Source organism: Oxyura jamaicensis, chromosome 6 (assembly GCF_011077185.1).
Source record: "Oxyura jamaicensis isolate SHBP4307 breed ruddy duck chromosome 6, BPBGC_Ojam_1.0, whole genome shotgun sequence".
Lineage (NCBI taxonomy): Eukaryota > Metazoa > Chordata > Aves > Anseriformes > Anatidae > Oxyura > Oxyura jamaicensis.
This window is the reverse complement of record NC_048898.1, coordinates 33,646,595-33,666,041: the sequence shown is the minus strand read 5'-3', so window position 1 is coordinate 33,666,041 and position 19,447 is coordinate 33,646,595. Positions and strand designations below refer to the sequence as shown.

Genomic DNA, 19,447 nt, shown 5'->3' with positions numbered 1-19,447 from the left:
GACCTTTACCTACTGCCAGAGTTGAACAGAAGTTAAATATTTAATATAAGCATGAAAGAAACAAAGTACTCCTATGAGTTCTGAATAATTTGACAAAGAGGGAGAACAATTTATGTATTAAATTTAAAATAAACTTTGCCATTGCTAGTCAGTAGAGGGGACTGGTTGTCCTGCTCTACTCTGTGCTGGTGCGGCCTCACCTCGAGCACTGTGCGCAGTTCTGGGCACCACAGTACAAAAAGGACGTGAAACTGTGGGAGAGTGTCCAGAGGAGGGCTACGGGATGGTGAAGGGCCTGGAGGGGAAGACGTACGAGGAGCGTCTGAGGTCCCTGGGCCTGTTCAGCCTGGAGAAGAGGAGGCTGAGGGGAGGCCTCATGGCGGCCTGCAGCTCCCTCACGAGGGGGAGCGGAGGGGCAGGCACCGATCTGTTGTGTTCAGTGAGCAGTGACAGGACCCGAGGGAATGGTGTCAGGCTGGGACAGGGGAGGATCAGGCCGGACATCAGGAAGAGGTTCTTCACCGAGAGGGTGGTCGCACACTGAAACAGGCTCCCCAGGGACGTAGTCACTGCACCAAGCCCGTCAGAGCTCAAGAAGCATTTGGCCTGTGCACTCAGTCACATGGTCTGAATTTTTGGGTAGACCTGTGTGAAGCCAAGAGTTGGACTCAGTTATCCTTATTGGTCCCTTCCAACTCGGGATATTCTATCATTATGTGTAGTATTAATTTCTGATGTGTCTCCCTCAACTTCCTAGCCACCAAACACAAACTGGTGACTAGCATGAAAACCTGGTTGCCATCTTTGAGGACAACCACAGGATGAACAGCCTGAAGGAGCACTGTGGGCTTCAACTTGCATGGTATTTTGACACTTATCATTGTACCAACCACACACAAGCTAAAACACTGCAGTTACTGGGCTCCTTCAAAAAGCAACTCTTATTTTTTACCATAACTAATTTACAGCAAAGACAGCCTCCTCCCTCAATTCCTTGCTGTCTACTAGCATCATGCTTGTATGGTTTTCCACCCAAGGTGGATGGTGAAAATCCAAGAGAAATTAGACACGTTGAGTGATGCCTGAGGTGTTTTTTTATTTATTTGTTTTTCTGTTTTATTTTTTTATAATAAATTTGTGTGAGTGGGGTATAGAATCTGGTGACCTTAACTGCAAGTTAACAAAGTTCTATGCGTGCATGAGTGTGTGTGTGTGAGGGGGTGGGGGGGGAATACAAAGGGAGGAAGGCCTTTTTCAAGGTCATTCAGTCTTCTGTGCTTCAGGGGATAAATATCCTAATATTTTATCTCTCACAAAGCAGAACTCCTTTTGATGTTATTACTTTTATAATTAATTAGCTAGTTTGCCTCAAATACTATTTTTATGTGGCATAATGACTTTAGGGGACTTTAGGTATGATAAAGTTAGATGTAAGCAACTTGGTATTTTTTTTTTCTTTTGAATTAAATTCCTCTGAAGTCTATTCCATAACTTCAGTAGGGGTTTTAATTTAGTTTAACATATTAACACAAATTTATCATCTCACCTTCAGCTGGTCATGATAGCTTTATGCTACTGGATAATCTTGTATTTAGGTGTAAAACAGAACATTCAAGCAAAATCAGAATTCTAACACTGGGTATCATTGCTAATAAATAGATAGCAAAGTCAGATCTTTTGGGGGGCCTCTACAAGCGCAGTCATGACTGAAGCTACCAAAACAGTTTCCACCATCAAAACTCTTTGAAAGCCTAATTCATTACAGTGTCTGTTAGTCTGCATTGAATTGAGCCAGATGCAAAATAGCCATTTCTCCACTCTCACTGTATGGGCATTTTTATGTTGACAAGGGCTCTGGCGTTTTTATAGAAAAAAAAAAAAAAAAAAAAAAAAAGAAGAAAAACGAGTGTTCTGCTATATGCCAATAATGGTATATTCTGGTATGATCATACAGTGGTTTATTAGTGCACTTACCACGCGGTATCTTATCACAACCTTTGTGATGAACGTCTCTGCAACAGAACAATACCTACAAGAAAACACAAATTATATTAAAAAAATAAAAATAAAAAAAAAATAAGATTGCCTTGTCTCAAATCTGTCTTCAAGAGCAGCAGTGGTCTCTTAAATAATGGATACACAGATATTTGCAACAGTATATCTACAGGAGGGAAAAAAAAAAATGACATTTACTTCAAATTTTCTGTTCGGGTAATATTTAGCTGTCAACATTTAATTTACTAGGATTACAAGCCACCACATACAAGCCAAAGTAAGACAATCGACTCTCAAAATGTGTTGAAAAGTACTTTTATATAGTAGTTTAAATCAGTCCTTGAATGCCCTTGCCAGCTTAGACATTTTTTAACTTAACTTGACCAATCAAAAAGTAATTAAGAAAAAGCTACTTCCCAGAGATCCACCAGGCCGGCCCTGGGAGCCTTTTCAGGACTTAGTGATTAGGCTTATCGGTGAAGGACCGTGACCCAATAATAGCAAAAGGCCCCTAATTGCTAAAACATATTGGGGCTGAAGGCTGGAGCCAAGAGCACAATGACAACAACAAAAAATAAAAAGAATTAGAAAAATTAGCATCTTAATTCCTCATATGAAGGTCCCCTTACAAGACCCATTTGTTCTAGATTCTGAACTGGTGGTCTGGAAGCACTGCAGTGAATGAAGCTTATTTCTCACAGATTTGTGCTATTGCTGTTAATCAGCTGAAAGTCTAAGAAGCCACAAGTTCCAGCTGGTAATTCTCACCCTGTGAGAAGTAGCACAGAAAATGTAAAAAAAAAATCATTTGAAGAAAGCTCTTATTAAAATATCTAAATTACAAAATAATCCTTATACATAAAATGAAGAACATTCACAGGAAAGTCCAATCGCTTGAAAAATCCTCCGAGGCACTGAGCAATTTCTGTATGAAGGAAATCTTAGCTTTGACTTGACATTTATGTCCTATACAGAACAAATATGGCTTTGATCTCGGTTAGTCTGTGTTGCTTAAATAGCCTATTGAAATAAATGCATTGCCTGAGTAGTCTAAAATGGAGGTTCGTTATTTCTAAGGGCCGGTTTCTGTAAACATAACTATCTATCTCCAAGTTATGAAATGCAAAATCTCCAGAAAGAATCGCAAGTTCAAGCACAGAAAAAAAAAAAAAAAAAAAAAGTGCAGATTCTCATGAGTCAAAAAATTAATTGCTGGAGAAAGGCAATGACAAATGTAGGTCTTACATATAATCTGTGTATATAAAAATTACCTACTTTGTGTAGTTGCATTATTTCTGCATTTCAGTAGAGTCGTGATTTTTCTGTTTTTTCCAGATTTGTCACTAAAATGGGACATAGTAGAGAGCAGAGGGTATTTGTTGTGAGGGAAACCTTTTCAGTAGTTGGATTGTAATTACACCGTCCCCCCCCCCTCTGAAATCTCTTTTTACTGGGTGTTAGAGGCAAATCTGAATACTTCATTATCAATCCAGTATCTGAGCAGCAGTTTGTTAGCTGCTTTAAGGAGGTGAGGATCAGGTTATCCCAAGTCCTTTCTGCAATTTTAGGTTTGTTAGGAAAGGTGCCTTTTATCATTTATTTTAAATACAGAAAGAGACCGACAGAAACACCCTACGATGACACAGGAGAAAAGTCATTCTTCGTGTCTCATTGCATGTAATCCCTACTGTTTAGCTTGAATATTCTACTAATGGTGATTCTACTATACTGCTAGACAGAACTGCATGATACTAGAAACAGTGCAGATAAGCAATAATTTTCATAATAATTATTAAAATTAAGCAATAGTCAATAATTACTGATTAATCATTGAGATTCTTAGTTCTGAAAGCAAAGGTGTCAGTCTCTTCCCACACAGCTGGCTTCCAGTGGCCTCACAGTGTGTGCATCTTGCTACGTGCTAAAACTGTGACCCAATCGCACAAAATATTTTGTAGGCTAACCTGGAATTACAAAAAAAGAAAAAAAAAAAAAGGACCTGAAAGATCAAATAATTCCAACCCCCTGCAGGAGCAGGGACACCTCCCACCAGCCCAAGCTGCTCAGTGGAAAAGATTAGTCTTGGCTTGGAACTATTTAGTGTTACGGAAAGAAACACCAATATTTGTCTGAACATTTAATTTTCGAAAGGCTCTTGGTTTTCAGTGCGGTGTGCCTCTGTTAAGACTTCCCAAGCAATGCGTGCTTAGTAACACCACCTTTTCAAGGAAGCAAAGACATCTCTGCAGGATGCACAGCATGCTTGCAACTTTTAGAAAGCAACACTTAGAGTAAGTAGTTACTCCTGTAGTACTCTACAGTTACTCCTCTAACTGTAGAGCTGAAAGCAGCAAGATTACCATGTGCGAATACGAAACCTTGGGGCAGGGCGTTTGACAAACTTCAGAAAACAAAGAAAGAGTTCCGTAATAGGTTAGCATACAATGCACAAGGAGGACACACAAGCTAAAAGTTCTTCCAAAGAAGCATGGAAAAAAAAGTTGAAAAATAACCTACGCTGTCAAAACTCTTACAGAATGGTAAAGGTTGGGAAAGGCCTCCAAGACCACCTGGGCCAACCACCCCCTACGACCAGTGTCACCACTGAACCATGTCCCCAGGCACCACGTCCAACCTCTCCTTGAACACCCCCAGGAACGGTGACGCCACCCCCTCTCTGGGCAACCCGTCCCAACGCCTGACTGCTCCTTCTGACAGAAATGTCTCCTCGTTTCCATCCTGAACCTCCCCTGGCGCAACTTGAGGCCTTTCCCTCTGGTCCTGTCCTACTCTTGATTGATGACGGGCGACAGCTGAAAGCTAGGCCACCAAGTTTATCTTGGTATGATAGCACAGTGTACCACGCCACTCTCAAACCTGAGGTACAGCAGAAGGCAGCGGTGGTGTGTGTGCCATCAGCGAGGCCTCCCCTCGCCCCCCTGCCTGGCCAGGAGCCACGGCCTGGTGCAGGCCCCACGGTGCTGACGGGGCCTCGCTGCTCCCCAACGCTTCTAGGGCAGCACAGCCCTGCTCTGGCAGGAGGGATGAACAGAAGGACACGGCCAGGAGCTGTCTGGGAGCTGTGTGAGTGTACCGGGGCTTATCCTTGCCAACATACTGCAGGGCCAGGCTTCAAATCATTGAACTGACGCATCAGGGAAGGCAGCACGGGGCCTGGTCGTGTCTGTGCTGCACGGGGCCTCGTGTCGGAGCCCTGTATCCATCACCAAGGCTTACTTATCCGTACCGTTTGGGAAGACTTGGCCTGTTAATTGCTGAATTTATCCGCGTTTTATACGCACAACGCTTCAGTTACGACGCGAATCAGCATGACTTCCAAATAACTACAGGTGATACGCACCGAAAATTACCTGTTTAGGTAATGGCTTTTCAATCCTTTGGAATGGCTAACTTAAATGAGCACACAGGACGGGAATGAAATTAAAAGATCTAAAGAATGTAATACGATTTAAGAATAAAAACAGAGCTTTGTTCTTGCATCAGAATGTATTAGATCTTGCAATTTGCATATACAAATAATTCAGCAACATTCAACTGGCATTAAAAACACAGCAAGATCAAATTATAAATGTAATAAAAGAAAATAATAGTAGCTGAAACTGTATAATACATACATATATTATAAAGATTTGACAAATTAAATACAGTTTGGTCATACAGAAAAGTTTCAATAACTTTACATTAAAAATGGTACTAGGGAAATGAAAACATTTCAAAATAGTGAACACAGGCGGTCAGGCTCATTTTAAAAGTTTAAAAAACTGATACGTAAAAATACCCTAAAAAACACTGGTAATTACAGTATGCATTCTTCATTAAGGCCCAATTCAGCAAAGCACTTAAGGGATTGCTTCAGGAACAAAGAACCTATGGTGCTGTATGTTTTGTGGCATAGAGATGTCGTAAAGCAAATGCTTAAATGCTTCGGTGAACTGGAACCCACCTTAACACGTGAAAACAATCAAGTCACATAGTGACCAAAACCACATACCGATCAGAATGTACAACTTCCAATCAACTATTTGGCATTTTAAAGTAATTTCATGCAACGTAGGAAATTTTTTTAAAGAAAAATCAGATATATCTATGTCAAGATACAGCTCCCCAGTTACGAGGCTGCTGCAGTAAGCAGCTTATTCGCTAAACACAACTGGAAAGCAAGCTTCTCAAATTATAAAAAAAAAAAAAAAAAAAAAAAAAAAGAAAGAAAGAAAGAAACAAGGTCATTATGTTTGTGACTTGTGAAATGTGTTACATTTTTTTCGGTTCCCTAATAGATAATATAGGTAGCAACTAAAATCAGAGCAGCCACTTAACGTTTGATGTTTCAGGTTAACTCCAGCCCGCTCTCAGCTGCTGCCCATCGGGTCCCCGTATCATCACGCTGCGTTGCTGTCCAGCTGAGGAGGTTTGTTTACGAGGCAACTCTCAGTGCAGGCTTTTATGCGAGATCCCTAGGAGATGGGCTGTCTGATAGACAAATTATTTTTCTATTGAACGCTAAATGTTTGGAAAGATCCTAGGATCTAATGGGACCGTAAAATAAGCTTCTTTGGAAAATGGTGAAAATCTCTTTGCATTCTTTTCTATCATCATTTAACCTCTCTGATTCTGTCTGTGCTGCAAGCGACCATACTGAAAACCTCGCTGCATTGGTTTTCATACTGAACTTATTTGATGCCTTTTTGAAATTAGATAGGATTTTAGCATGCAGTAGTAACGTAAACTTCGCGTTTTTACTCCTCAACACTTTCTGTGTTTTGAGTGTATCTTCTAACAACAAGTCACAACAAATGTTTAGTCTTTAAACCATCTTTTGTAAGTGCATAATTTACTGTACAAATAAATACAGAAGTGCATCAATGGGAAGACAAGAAGCAGTAAATGGCAGTGTTCAGAACTGTGTGCTTAGAAATGTCTAAGCTGCACCTTTCCATGCAGTATGAAATGAAAGGAGAGGGATGAGCACTTCCCTCGTTCCTTGCATTGTACGACTGATTCTATTTGTTACCGGATACGAAAAATGGTCATGGGGCAAAATAGTGCAAGAACAGTGAAATGATCAGTTTAAGTTATTTAATTTTAAATAAGGCTTTTATGTTTCCATTGAAAAAAAAACTAACCAACTGGACAAGACACGACTATTGCATATTAATTAAGTAACTGAAGTACATCCTTTGTGCTCATTAATTCATATATGCATTTTAAAGAGTGGAAAAGATATACTTTTGAATTATTCAACATTCAGATGCCCTGTGATTTTTTTGGATTTTCTAACCCCCAAGCACATCCTGTTCTGGGCTATAATAAAAGACCTTTAAAATTTATTTCACCAATTATATTATCAGTAGTACTTTCATTAAAAATATACCTATATACAGAATCATGTAACCCTTTTAGATAAAGGAAGCGCTCCTTTTTTGATAACATGCACGGGAAAGTAAGAACATAAAGGAGCTTTCTGCTACAGTGCTCAACGTTCCTAGTGCTAAAAATTTACTGTATTTTTTTTCAAAATTTTAGCAAATACTATTAATTATTTTGTTGACTGTAATCAAAGAATGAGAGTTCTTCATCAAATTCTCTTTTGCCTTTTCTCAAAAAGGTGAGAAAATATGCACATGTACATACAGAAGCTTTATATCGATTTTCAGCAATGGCCGTAGAGCCTCTTGAAGCAGACAAGTTCAGGAGCTGCAAAATAGACTCTTCTGATATGCAAAATATTCTCAAATAGTGGCAAACTCGCATTACTGTATTTCTAGAGTGATTTAAGCTGGTGTAACATTTAGGAAAGAACAAAATAAATGGACTTTTAAAGTTATATCAAATAAAAATCTAGATCTGTATTTATAATGATTACATCTTATTAAGACTCAAAATAGAACTGCCATCCACTGGGAGGTTCTTAAAAACAGACTTTAAAAGCAAGTATATTTTTCAGCGATACTGTACAGTATTACACAAAAAGGGCCATATTCTGATACCCCCAAGTCTCCTTGCCCTTCAGCGAGACCAGGAAATAAATTACATGTACGCATGAGTAAGTTAGCAGTGTGTGTCCCCAGATAAACATCTGTTTTCATTTGCTGTTGGCTTCAGTGAAGAAAGGTTTATGGCCAAAACATGTTTAGTTTAACCATATATACCACAGTTCACTGTTTTAGTATGAAATGTAGATCACCTGCGTCAAGTTTCAAGAACTGGGAGACAGCATTATTGATAAATAATTGTAAGTGGAGAAAAAAAAAAGGAAGAAAGAAAACTTCAATAATTAATTTACTGTTATTTAGAATAAAGATTTCTCTACCATCTTATAGTAATATACTGTATATGAACATTATACTTTGCTTTAGAAGATATTTATATTTCAGAAATAATTTTGTACAGCAAACGCAACTTTTAGAGCAAACACAAAGGCATATTTACAATAAAAGTCAATCAAAATGACATGGAATAAATTAATGTAATATACAACTATTTATACAGACAAAATAAAAAATAAGGCAGGAATTTTCATTTGAAATTAGCATAGTCGGAAAATATGTCGATGAAATCTTGTACCACTCTGTAGCAGAATTCATACTGTTCCTGAAAAACAGAAGATATCAAAATTGTTTTAGCCACATCATACGATTACATCAGAAAAAAATCGTTCTTATGCAAATCCTGGTGGTAAACGCAACGTGTTCCAATTTGGAGCACTGTGAGTTCACTTCAGCTGCCGGTTCAACCTAATTGCCCATTGACTGAAAGTTTCTGATGGCTGCCCAAAAGTTCTGTGCTCTCAGCTCCAAGTCTGCTCACGCCTCGCTGCTGGCTGGTTCCCGACCCTGTCGCCGCGAGGAGCTTTGAAACCAAAGGCAGGTGACCAGAGGACCTCGACGTGGCCCTCAACACGAGCCGAGCCACGGTTTCAACGTGGGTTCTGACCCGTGGCAGTTCTGACATGAAAGGCTTCTCTCTCATCTCACATGCAACCAACTTTTAATAATAGGCGGATGGTAACACCCTGACCCTCAAAGAGCCACCAACCCGCCAGCAGGGCATTCTCTTCAAAGCTGCCCGTTTTCCCTTCATGTGCAGAAGGAGCTGAGCACCAGTCTGTCCTGGTTCTTTTTTTTCTTTAATAAAAGCAATGGTACCTCTCTTTTGTCAAATACAGGCGGATTCTTGCCTGTCAGTTAAAATGATTTCTTTCAGCTTTCTAGGGGATAGTTCTTCAAATGAACATCAATTCTTAAACCTGTCTCCTCATTTAAATTAAGCTGCTGACTGCACCTGGCTGTTACCCATCTCATGCTGAAGCAGGTAACTCTTCCTGCGCCTTCCCCAGGGAGCCCGGCTGCTTAACTTCAGGCTTTGAGCTTCACAGCTGAAACTATGTGAGAATGCGACTTCAAATGTACAGAACTTGAAAAAAAACCTCTAAGTTCAATTTTTTCTGAAGTAGAGTTTCACTTGTAAATGCTGTCTGTGTATACTTATCCACTGGCTACGTTAGCCTGCTGGCTAGTCCTCTGCATCCTAAAGCTGGGGCACAGCCTGAGCTCGTAGGCATGCTGGTAGCCTTCGACATGATTTGCTGGGTTATCAGATCTCTAACGCCTGATAACGAACGGAATTGGCATCTGAATTCACTCATGCTGGAAAGCAGAGTTTAGCAGAAGCCTTTCCACAGGCTCAGCTGGGAATATCAATTCAATAACAGCAATTACACCCTTAACTGACATTAAGGAATCACAGAGCCAGAACCCCAAAAGAAAGATTTCATCCCTGTCTCAGCGTGACTGCAGATAATCCAATTCCACTTCTTCAGCCTCTCTCTCCTATCCATAGGACGGAGAAAACATCTACCTGGGAAAGGAGCTTGGAGATAACTGTTCCTAAAGAAGCTTCTCATGGCCGAATGGAAGCTGCTATCAGAATACCAAATATCAGCATTATGTTTTCCAAAAACACACCTCCACAAAACTTGTTAATGTTTATTCTGTCAGGACCAAGCTTCACATGTTCTTTGTAGCTGACTTTCAACAAGTCAGCGTTTCTCCCTTTCAGAGATGAACTGCAAGCCTGTTTCAGCCTAGACACTTCCAGGTAAAGAAAGAAAACCTGATGTATACGGCTTAGAAGGCATTTACTTCATAAGTTTTGTCATCTGTAACTCTCAAAAGATTTTGGTTTATTTAACTGTCACCAGTTCCTAAAAAAACAATGAATGTTTAGCCAAGTTTTATGCTTAGAAATGCCATAAAAAAAACCTGAAAAAATACAGATTTCTGCTAATACCTTGTACATACACAGCCGTCATACATAATTTATTTCCACCTGCAAAAAAAAATCCTTTGTTCTCTTCCCACAAGAGTATTTACAAACACACATCCTTTGACAAAGATCCGGGTTGTTAAATATCATACCAGTGTTTGCACCATATGTGGCCTCTGCAGTCTTAAGCTCTTCACAGCTTGAAACACATCGAGGAGCCCTTCAGCCTTCACTCGTTCCAGGATGTTGCTGAGTGCTATGAACGTACCTGTTCGGCCAGCACCAGCGCTGCAACATGAACACAGCCGGTTGGCATACAGCAGGATAAAAGTGCTAAAAATAATATCGATAGAGAACACCTAAGCGCTAATATTAGGCTATTCTGCCGCTTCAGCCATGCTAGGAGGGCACCACTAGCAATCAAAATTAATCCTGAGCCAGGCAGGAGCTGCTCCAGCCCCGTTGCTGACAGCTTCTGTCCTCAAACAGGAGATGGTGAGCAGCAGCAGCAGCACATGGATGCCGTCAGCACAAGCCTGGCACTTGAATTACGAGCTGGCAAAGCTGCTTCTCCACGTATACATTAGTCTTCAGCAAAGAAACCTTTGAGGCCCTCATGCTCTGCTTTCAGGTTTACTCTGGAGGTGGCAGAACACAATCAGAGCCTAATGTCAGAGCCAAAAAAAAATCTGGTTTCTTATCCTGCAAATTATGGACTATTTGTCACCAAAATACAGGGGCTGTGCACTGGAAGGCCAGTAGCTTTGATAGGACGTAACTAAAACCAGGATGGACTTTGGAATTTGGCAGTCAGTGGTTAAGATGAAGCGGAAGGTTCACTGGATTGAACAAGGATAAGCGCAAAATAATTTATTAAATCTAGAATTGTCATGGTTTTTAATCATTTACAGCAGGTGAAGTGTAATCACACATCATTGCTTCCACCTTCACTCCATCAAATGGAAAAAAAAAAAATCTGCTAAGCATGGTCTTATGAAAAGATTAAGTGCAAATGCATGTATCCTCAGCTGGATACATTAAAAGTCCGACTGGAGGGAAAACGAACAGGTACAGCGTCTCAGATGCACTATTCCCCTCAGACAGTTACTTTTATCAGATTAAAGAAAAATGCAAAATCCAAAAGGGTTCAGGCTTAGTTGTCGTTAGCTCATCTGTAGCAACCTCTTGTGCTTTCTAGACGAGTGATGCACTTTGGAACAGGTCTACACAGACAGAAAGGTGAGGAAAGTAAGATAGGAAGTAAAGCTGTACGCAGACATCATCCAACGCTGCTTATTCACGTATTCACACATCGTTCTCCACTCACTGCTTGTACTGCTCGTGCTAGGTGCTCTCTCCTTTCTTCCCAAAACATCTTTTTAATAAATCCTTAAAGTCCATATATGTTTTTTGGCCCGTTCTGTTTGTTTCGTTGTTTTGGTTTCTTTCTTTCTTTGCTTGTTTTTTGGTTTTTGTTTTGTTAATTGGCTGAAAAATTTGGGTATGGAGAACTAAACTGCATTTGAAATGCAGGAGAAACACGTGTGTTGTCTCACAGGAACACGGCGCTACTCCCTTCAGACTCACTTCCCTCTCTGTACTTCCTTTAACGTTTTTTAAGGGAAGATAACTTTTCAATTTGACTCTCCGACTTCACTTCTTGAGACAAAGTTCAAAAGCAAAGGATGCTCCAAAAGGCAAAGATTGGGCAAAAGAGTGAAGGAGGGGATCGTTAAGTAGTCTTGCCTGGTTTATTACGGTGCAGAGAGGAGACAGCAAAGAGAGAAAAAGAGCAGGTGGCTATGAACTAACCAGAAGGCAGCAGGAGACACACACTGGAAGAGAAGGGAGTTGAGGTTTAGTGCAGACTGGCTTTGAATTCTCTTGGCAGCTCAGTTAGCAAAGCCCTTCTCAAACCATTTAGTGCTAGGTCTTCATTCCACGTAGGAATTACCGCTTTTAGCTGCTCCTGAAACCATTCATAAAACAGTTGGAAAAAACTGAACAGAAAGTTTCACAAGTTCATGGGAATGCTCTGAAAAATCAGTCTTGCACTTTTACTTTTTCATAAATTTACATTAATTTACATTTGGAGGTGCAGGTACAGCTGCATGGAGCAGTTACAGAGCACCGCACATACAGGCTGTCAGAACAGGGGCAGGACAAAATGTGCAATATTAAAAATCCGTTGGGTGGTTGCTTTCATTTTCTCGTTTGATCAGTTTTATAATCATCGCAGTAAGCTTTTGAAAAATCCAGGAAAAAATCACATCAAATGTTTAAGCTGATGCTTCAGAGAGGCTGCAGCTCTAAAAACTTAAAAAAGCAGAAGCAATATACACACCTCAGATAGTTCTTACCTATCTGATTTGTGTATATCAAAGGCATCGCTTACTTTAACCTCTTATTTTATTGGTTAGAGCTATTTGATACTTTGCCCACTTTAATTATCAGTTAGAATTTTACCTCCCTGGTATTTGAAAAGAAGCAGCTGTTAGAATTGGTCAAACTGAAGCAACAAACACAAAATATCATCCCCACCGAGTACAGCCACCACGGGCTGGGGGAACCCACGGTCCCCTAAGGAAAATACATGAAAACAGCAAAGAGAAAACACTTGGGAAGCAAGCAGGAGGAGGAAGTTTGGGCAATTAATACACATTACTGTATGATCCTATCCCAAAATGCCAACAAATCCAAGAGCTTCTGGGATCATTTTGCTTCAGCAGCTGATGAAAATACTTGTGACACTTTGTATAGCCAGAACACAAACCATACTTCTCAGAGAGCGAGACCCATTAAAACTCAAATCAGCAGAGAGCTGCTCTAACAACGCCTTGCCTAATTCCAACCCTAATACCAAGCACGCGTGTTCTTCTAGCAAAACACTTCCAAACGGTCAGTGTATCCACGTACTTCCCTGCGGATAACGCTGCAAGACAATCCGAGTGTCACATAAATCACTACTGCAGTTTCTGCAGCGTGGGAAACAACCTGTTGGGTGTTCTCTGCCATGCAGGAAAGCCCCAAAGCAGTGCCAGACAACGCCGCTGGCTGGCAGAATGCGGGAGAGCACGGCTCCTGCAGAGAGGATCCTGCCGTGCCACAGGTGCCAAGCATTGCTCAACAGTGGGATCACAGAAAGGGGAAGAAAATACTGCAATTAATGATAATAAATGTTAGTAGATATAAAAATGCCACAACCTTGACCTCAGTGCATTGCTTGAAGGAGACCACGATCCAGCAACACCGGCTGAACTCATACAACGTGTTCAAGAAGGAAAGACCTAATGGGCCGCTATCTAACGTGTATTTGGTTACCAATTCTGAGGGCACCGAGCGACAAAACGTGTCATGGTCGAGCTCCAATCACAAGAGACACTCTACTGCACAAGATCTTAGATGAACGCAGCAGAGATGTGGCCCCTGCAAAACCCAGTCCGGGTAAGAGCAGCGCTGAGTCTGCCAGCGCCTCTCCCACAACAAACAGGTCCACGGAGCCCACAGCAATGGAAAAGTTCATGTCAAAGGGTGACCTCTTGAGGTGAATAACTTCTTATTTAAAAGACAAAAGAAACCAGGCACCTCTCTTCTGCTGACTCTGCCCCTGTGAACTGTCAGCTTGACTTTGTCTTGACCAGAAAAAAAAGAAAAGGCTTTATTCACTTATTAAAATATCAGGTATTTTAAAAGGAAAGTGTTATTTCTGAATTAGGAGGAGGCAGAATAGTAGCTTTACTACTACCTTTAAAGTCAGCAGATGGAGTACAGAAACGGAAAAGAACAATTTAAAAGAAAAAAAAATACTCTAAAAATAGCATTTGAAAACACAGATAAAAAGTCCAAAAAATACAGCTTATTAAAAGAACTATGGAAAAAGAAAAAATGTTAGTACGCTGATTTCTCTGTCCTTCCTGCTTTCAAAAACACAGGTACAGTTTGTCTTCAGATTAGGTGATGGATATATTTCATTTTGCCAATAATTTGATTACTTTGATCCTGATAGAACATTTGAGCACTGTATAGCTGGGGTGTTTTACAAATCGCTACAAAATATATATATTTTTATATTTATGTAATCTCCATTTTTCCATTTCTCTACCTTTTGCTCCTATTTCTTAATTTTTATTTTTTAAAGGATGCAGTCTACTCCATTACAAAGAACTGCTGTAACAGCAACCAGACCGGAGAAAAAGTTATCAGCTAACTGTGGGAAGGAGAGGGGAGCCGTACCTGCAGTGCACTGTGATCGGGTGATTCCCCGTCTGCTGCTGCTGCTTTTGGACAGCTGCGATCAGGTCAATCATCCCTTTTCCTTCAGCAGGAATTCCGATTTCTGGCCAGCCATGGAAGTGGAACTGCCGAACCAGCCTGCTTTGCTTCTCGTGGTTACCCTACGTGCGTGCAAAAACCAGATTCATCCAGCTGTTAATTCCAGATGGAAACGCACTTCTTACATTCAGCAGCTGTAGCATAATTTTTTCCACCATTACAGTAACGCGGGCTAATTTCAGCCTGGTCCATAACACATTGCTCATGCATACCTGATAGCTCTGTTCCTACATTCCCCATGCACTATGCTAAAAAAAATAATCAGCTAACGAAATCCGCTCATCTTGGCACAATGTTACCTGTTACCTTGAAACTTAAAAATTATTTGTTGCTTGCTGACTACAAGTTCAAATAGGTATTAATGTCATACTAATTCTGCCAGGCAATCTGAATATTACATCATTATTTCACAGCTAATTCAACAGTGTGCTTGGGAATGGACTTCACTAGTGGTATTGAAATACTGATTTGATAGATCAGGAAGAAAAGCATTATTATGAAAACCAAAAAATCAGAAAAAAACAAAACTATCTAAAATTTGTTACTCAGGTTTTAAACACTTTCCAAAATGACAGAAGTCAACAGAGGGACAAGGACTCTGTGCTGTGAGCACAGTGTGTATTTGGGCCTTATCCACCGCCCTCCTTCAGAAGGAAATGCAGAGCCCTTTAAAGTCCTTTTGCTCTGCACGTGCCAACTATTTAGGTGTATAAATTACATGTGACAAAACAGGTAGTTAAATTAGTGATATTCTAAATGGCAAGTAATTTGTGCTTTCAAACACAGCAACGCAAATCAGTTCCTAGAGAAATGTTTCAGTGACTGAAAAACGTCTGCAGTTACCTTTAGATAGAAATTCCAGGACTTAAGTTATGTAATTATATTTGTAAATGCTTTCAAATAATAATAATAAAAAAACTCATGCAATTTAAAAACCATACCTGATTATATGTAACTATGAAGTCTCTTACACTTATGGCATCTAAAAGACTGTCGTTCTTTATTTCTACATTTATGTCTCCGTGAGTTACTGAGCCCTCTGATGGCCAGTACTGGAAGCATTTTTCCTGCAAAATTGAGAGAGAATTGTAAACATTCCATGATATTATTTTTTTTTCCATTTTTTTCCCCGGCATTATCATGAATCTCTGATATAAAATGTGACGTGCAGCATGACACGTTCTAGACACTTTGCAAAGAAAAGGCTAATAACCAAGATCATTGGAATAAAATATTTCTACAACATGAACCATTATGATGAAAAGGGCTCAGAAGTCATAGTTGATAAATACTGTCTTATAAATAAATTAGAAGGAAATTAAGTAACTCCTACGGGCAATGCAATGTGGTAAAAAAGCCTCCCCAAAACACCAGAAAACATTTCAGAGCACTAAAACATGAGTTGAACCCTGAGTTTGCAACACTGCAGGGATACAGGTCTCCGATAATTAATGAGAAAGGATGCCCAAGGAGAGGTTCAGAAGCTTATAGTGGTGAAAAAAGGGGGGAGTTCCTCAAGAAAACGTTGTCAGCTGTTCTCAGATCCCAAACAACTCTTCCACAGGTGTCCACACCAGGAATCCCTATAATTGTTGTGCTTTTAATGTGAACTGGGCCCTTTTAAAAACCGTAATTTTCAGTAGCTTGGGCGTTCTTTCTGACAGTTGAGCAAAAGCAGCAAACACTGGCCTACACCTAACAGTGAAGCAAGAGGTCATTTCAGAAAAGGCCAAAAATCTTGTATTGCTAAGGTTTTATACAAATGCTGTAAGTAGTGTAAATATTATAAATAGTATACAAGTGTTAATCTAACACAAAGGCTCATCGTTATTGCACGTTTAAAAAGCAGCTGTGCAACGCGTACCTGCTCCCTCTCTTGAACTTCTGTGAGCATAACGATGGTGTGGCACTTCCACTCCCACACCATCCGCCAGAAATCCTCCACGGTATGGGGCAGCGGTCCTTGAGTGGCAATGAAGTAATCCTTCTGGCGATAGCCCTGCAGAGAAAGAGATGTGGGTGTGTAATGACACGCGAGGACGAGAGCGACCAAAGCTGGTATTCAGGGAGTGCAGCACCCAGCTTCTACCCGAGCTTCGCTTCAGCTGGTGTCCCATAGGAGACTTGCTGGTTCCCAGCATGACGGTCCCCCAGATCCCTTCCGTGCTGTGGTGACACAAAGCCCACCCAACTGTCACTCGTTCCCCCAGACTGGAAATGCAAACATGCAGTCATGAGGTGCAAAAAGTCGCGTTCTCAACTCTTTCTTCTTGCATGTGCGTTATGGTGGTAATGCGTAAGTGGCCCCACTGTCATCACGGGCTTTACCCTGGTCTTATTTTAATGATCAGTTCCTGCAGTTCCCTGTCCAGATTAGTTCACCTTGTCTCCTTTCAGAAAGGAAGACTCACAAGCCTGAGTCGTATTTCATGATTTGTACAGTCACGGCTGAAGGAATGGAGTTCTGCAGGGACAGCTGAAGGTTTCCACAAGGAGATGATGAACACCCGCAGCCATTGCCCTCACTATAGCATTAACATGATAGTTTTTGAGCTAAGGTTCTATTTACATACTGATGTGATCTTCATAGCTGTAGTATCCACGGTCTTCAGTCACTAAAAGGGTTTTACTGCTTTAGGATATAATTAATTCTCATATTTAAATAAAAATACAAGTGGAAGGCATTGGCCAGGTTCTGTGAGGAAGCCAGGAACCAAGCTGGCAATAATTGCAGGTCTCCCCAGGTAAATCCTGACTCCCAAACACTCTGAAAGTCCTTCCCCATACTAAACATGTACTCCACCCTCCCACCCCTCCTCTAAGTTAGAAAACCACGGTCAGGATAACTGTTAACCTGCATGCAGATAATAGAACCTGTTTCACTGCCTGTTTTTTCAGGACTTAATACAAACCTTAGTTTATACATCTCACATCAGCAATGTTTAAATTGCACAACTATTTAAACTGAAATTGAAAACGCCGGATAAGAAACGTATTTGGAAACTCTCATAAGCCAAACTCAAACAAAAACGCCACTGTTCTTCATAAGCCGAGTTGGCCGTGTCTCTCTAAGAAGACTCACAAGCAACAGCAAAATATTTGACTTGTAGTCTAAATATATCAAAAAGATTTATACTTACATCTATGAAGGAAGCATTGATGTAGTCTGTATACTCCTGCCCTCTTTTCATTGACAGAATCACTCTATTAAAATCATCTGGAAAAACAAACAAACACGTCTGCTCTTTCTTTTGCTAACTGCATGTTGACTGCTCCACTCTTACATTTCTGAGAGAACACCGACAAATCTTTTAGCTGGAAGCCAGAAAGAGTGTCTTAAAGATCTTATCCAGGATTTACTGAGCGAGTGGAGGAGGGTGCTAGTTTTTCTGTGGTTTATTTTTATTTTCACACAGGATATGGCAAGCAAGGTCTGAAACTTATTTTCATGAGCAGACATTGCAGTGCTGCTCCAGGCTGGGCAAGGAAACATAGAGAAAGAACGCTGGTTTAGTGGGTGAAACTGCTGAATTATTTCATTCAGTCCTGAAAAAAAATCTGATCGTTATATATTTTACATTGATGAAGTTAAAATAAATAGTGTGCAGACACTCCATAAGGACACTCCACTTCAAAGGGACAGGACACTCTGTCTGTATCATTGCCCAAGCGTTGAGCAGGCTTGTCTACAAAGAGGATGACAAAACCAAAGGGAAGCTCTCTAAACCCTCAGAAATGTGGTCTATCGAAAAATGAAACAAAAACAAAAACCACCACTCTGGACAGTACAACAGTTTTCAAAGCATTTGAATTTTACCGGCAGGATGTAACAGTTACAACTTTTCCTTCTTTAAGGCATACGCAGTAATTATTTGCAGAATTACGGTTGCCAGGCCTGGGCTTTCCTCTCTTCTGGGCCCAGCCAACACAGCCATATGCTGGTATGGGGTGTGCTGCTATCAACACGCAGGTTTAACGTTTACTTACAGCAACCTTAGGATAGCCATGTACTTATAGCCCTTGTTTCTACAGATAAAGTTGATCATCTTACATGGGATAATCTGGATGACTCTGGCTTTTTTCATATTTGCTGGAAGGTTGCCAGTTCTCATGTTTTCCTTCATTATGCGGACATTCGTTAATTTCTGCAATAAAACACACAGATGAGGATGAGGACTAATTGAAACAGAAGTGGTTCTCTTCTCACCGTGTTCCTCATAACCTGTACCCAGAGGATTTGTTGCCCGGTACAGAGCAGTACTACAGTCAAAGCCAGGTTGACTTTTCAGAAAAGCAACTCTGCTGCCCTGTCAGTACCATGTAATTAAGAGTGACGGTTGTGTAATTTTTTTCATACTAACAAATATTTTTGAGAATCTGAACATGCTTCCAAAGCGTATCAGTAACATTTAAGTGCAATAAAATGACAGCCGATATATTTTTTTTTTTTAATGACACTTTTGGGCTATTTGAGAGTGGCTTCCAGAAGCACAGAGTGCCCACACCCTTTGAAAAAGTTTCTTCAATTTGAGATTCTGAAATTGAGTTTCATGAATTTAGCCACTTTTGAAAACCTGTCTGCGTTACCTTTTTATCCAATTAATTTCATTTTTGTCTTCCCAGCCTTTAAGCAAGCAGAAGAAGACTGACGAGCACACTGAACACCAGTCCACTCCTGCAGCTCCAGACCCAGGAGCTTTGCAAGCCCAGCACTGAAATAGCGGCCATTTCATTTCCACATTCTTCTCAAGTTCTAAAATACTTCTCTTTCATAAACTTCCCTTATCATCCAAGCACAAACTGATTTCATATGCATTCATACTCAGATCCTTGA

At 40.5% G+C, this 19,447-nt stretch overlaps 1 protein-coding gene across 10 annotated transcripts in view; it reads right to left on the bottom strand.

Moving 5' to 3' along the window:
- Window positions 1-7,837: 7,837 nt before the first annotated feature.
- The window catches only part of PTPRE (protein tyrosine phosphatase receptor type E), a 91,643-nt gene continuing 80,033 nt past the window's right edge, over window positions 7,838-19,447 (bottom strand). For all 10 annotated transcript variants that reach the window (XM_035329856.1, XM_035329857.1, XM_035329852.1 and 7 more), the window contains 7 exons: window positions 18,665-18,758; window positions 17,754-17,830; window positions 16,478-16,612; window positions 15,555-15,680; window positions 14,515-14,675; window positions 10,434-10,569; window positions 7,838-8,607 (listed from right to left, as the gene is read on the bottom strand). In XM_035329856.1, coding sequence (XP_035185747.1) covers window positions 8,533-8,607; window positions 10,434-10,569; window positions 14,515-14,675; window positions 15,555-15,680; window positions 16,478-16,612; window positions 17,754-17,830; window positions 18,665-18,758 — 804 coding nt within the window. In that variant the 3' untranslated portion in view covers window positions 7,838-8,532. The remainder of the gene's footprint in view (window positions 8,608-10,433; window positions 10,570-14,514; window positions 14,676-15,554; window positions 15,681-16,477; window positions 16,613-17,753; window positions 17,831-18,664; window positions 18,759-19,447) is intronic.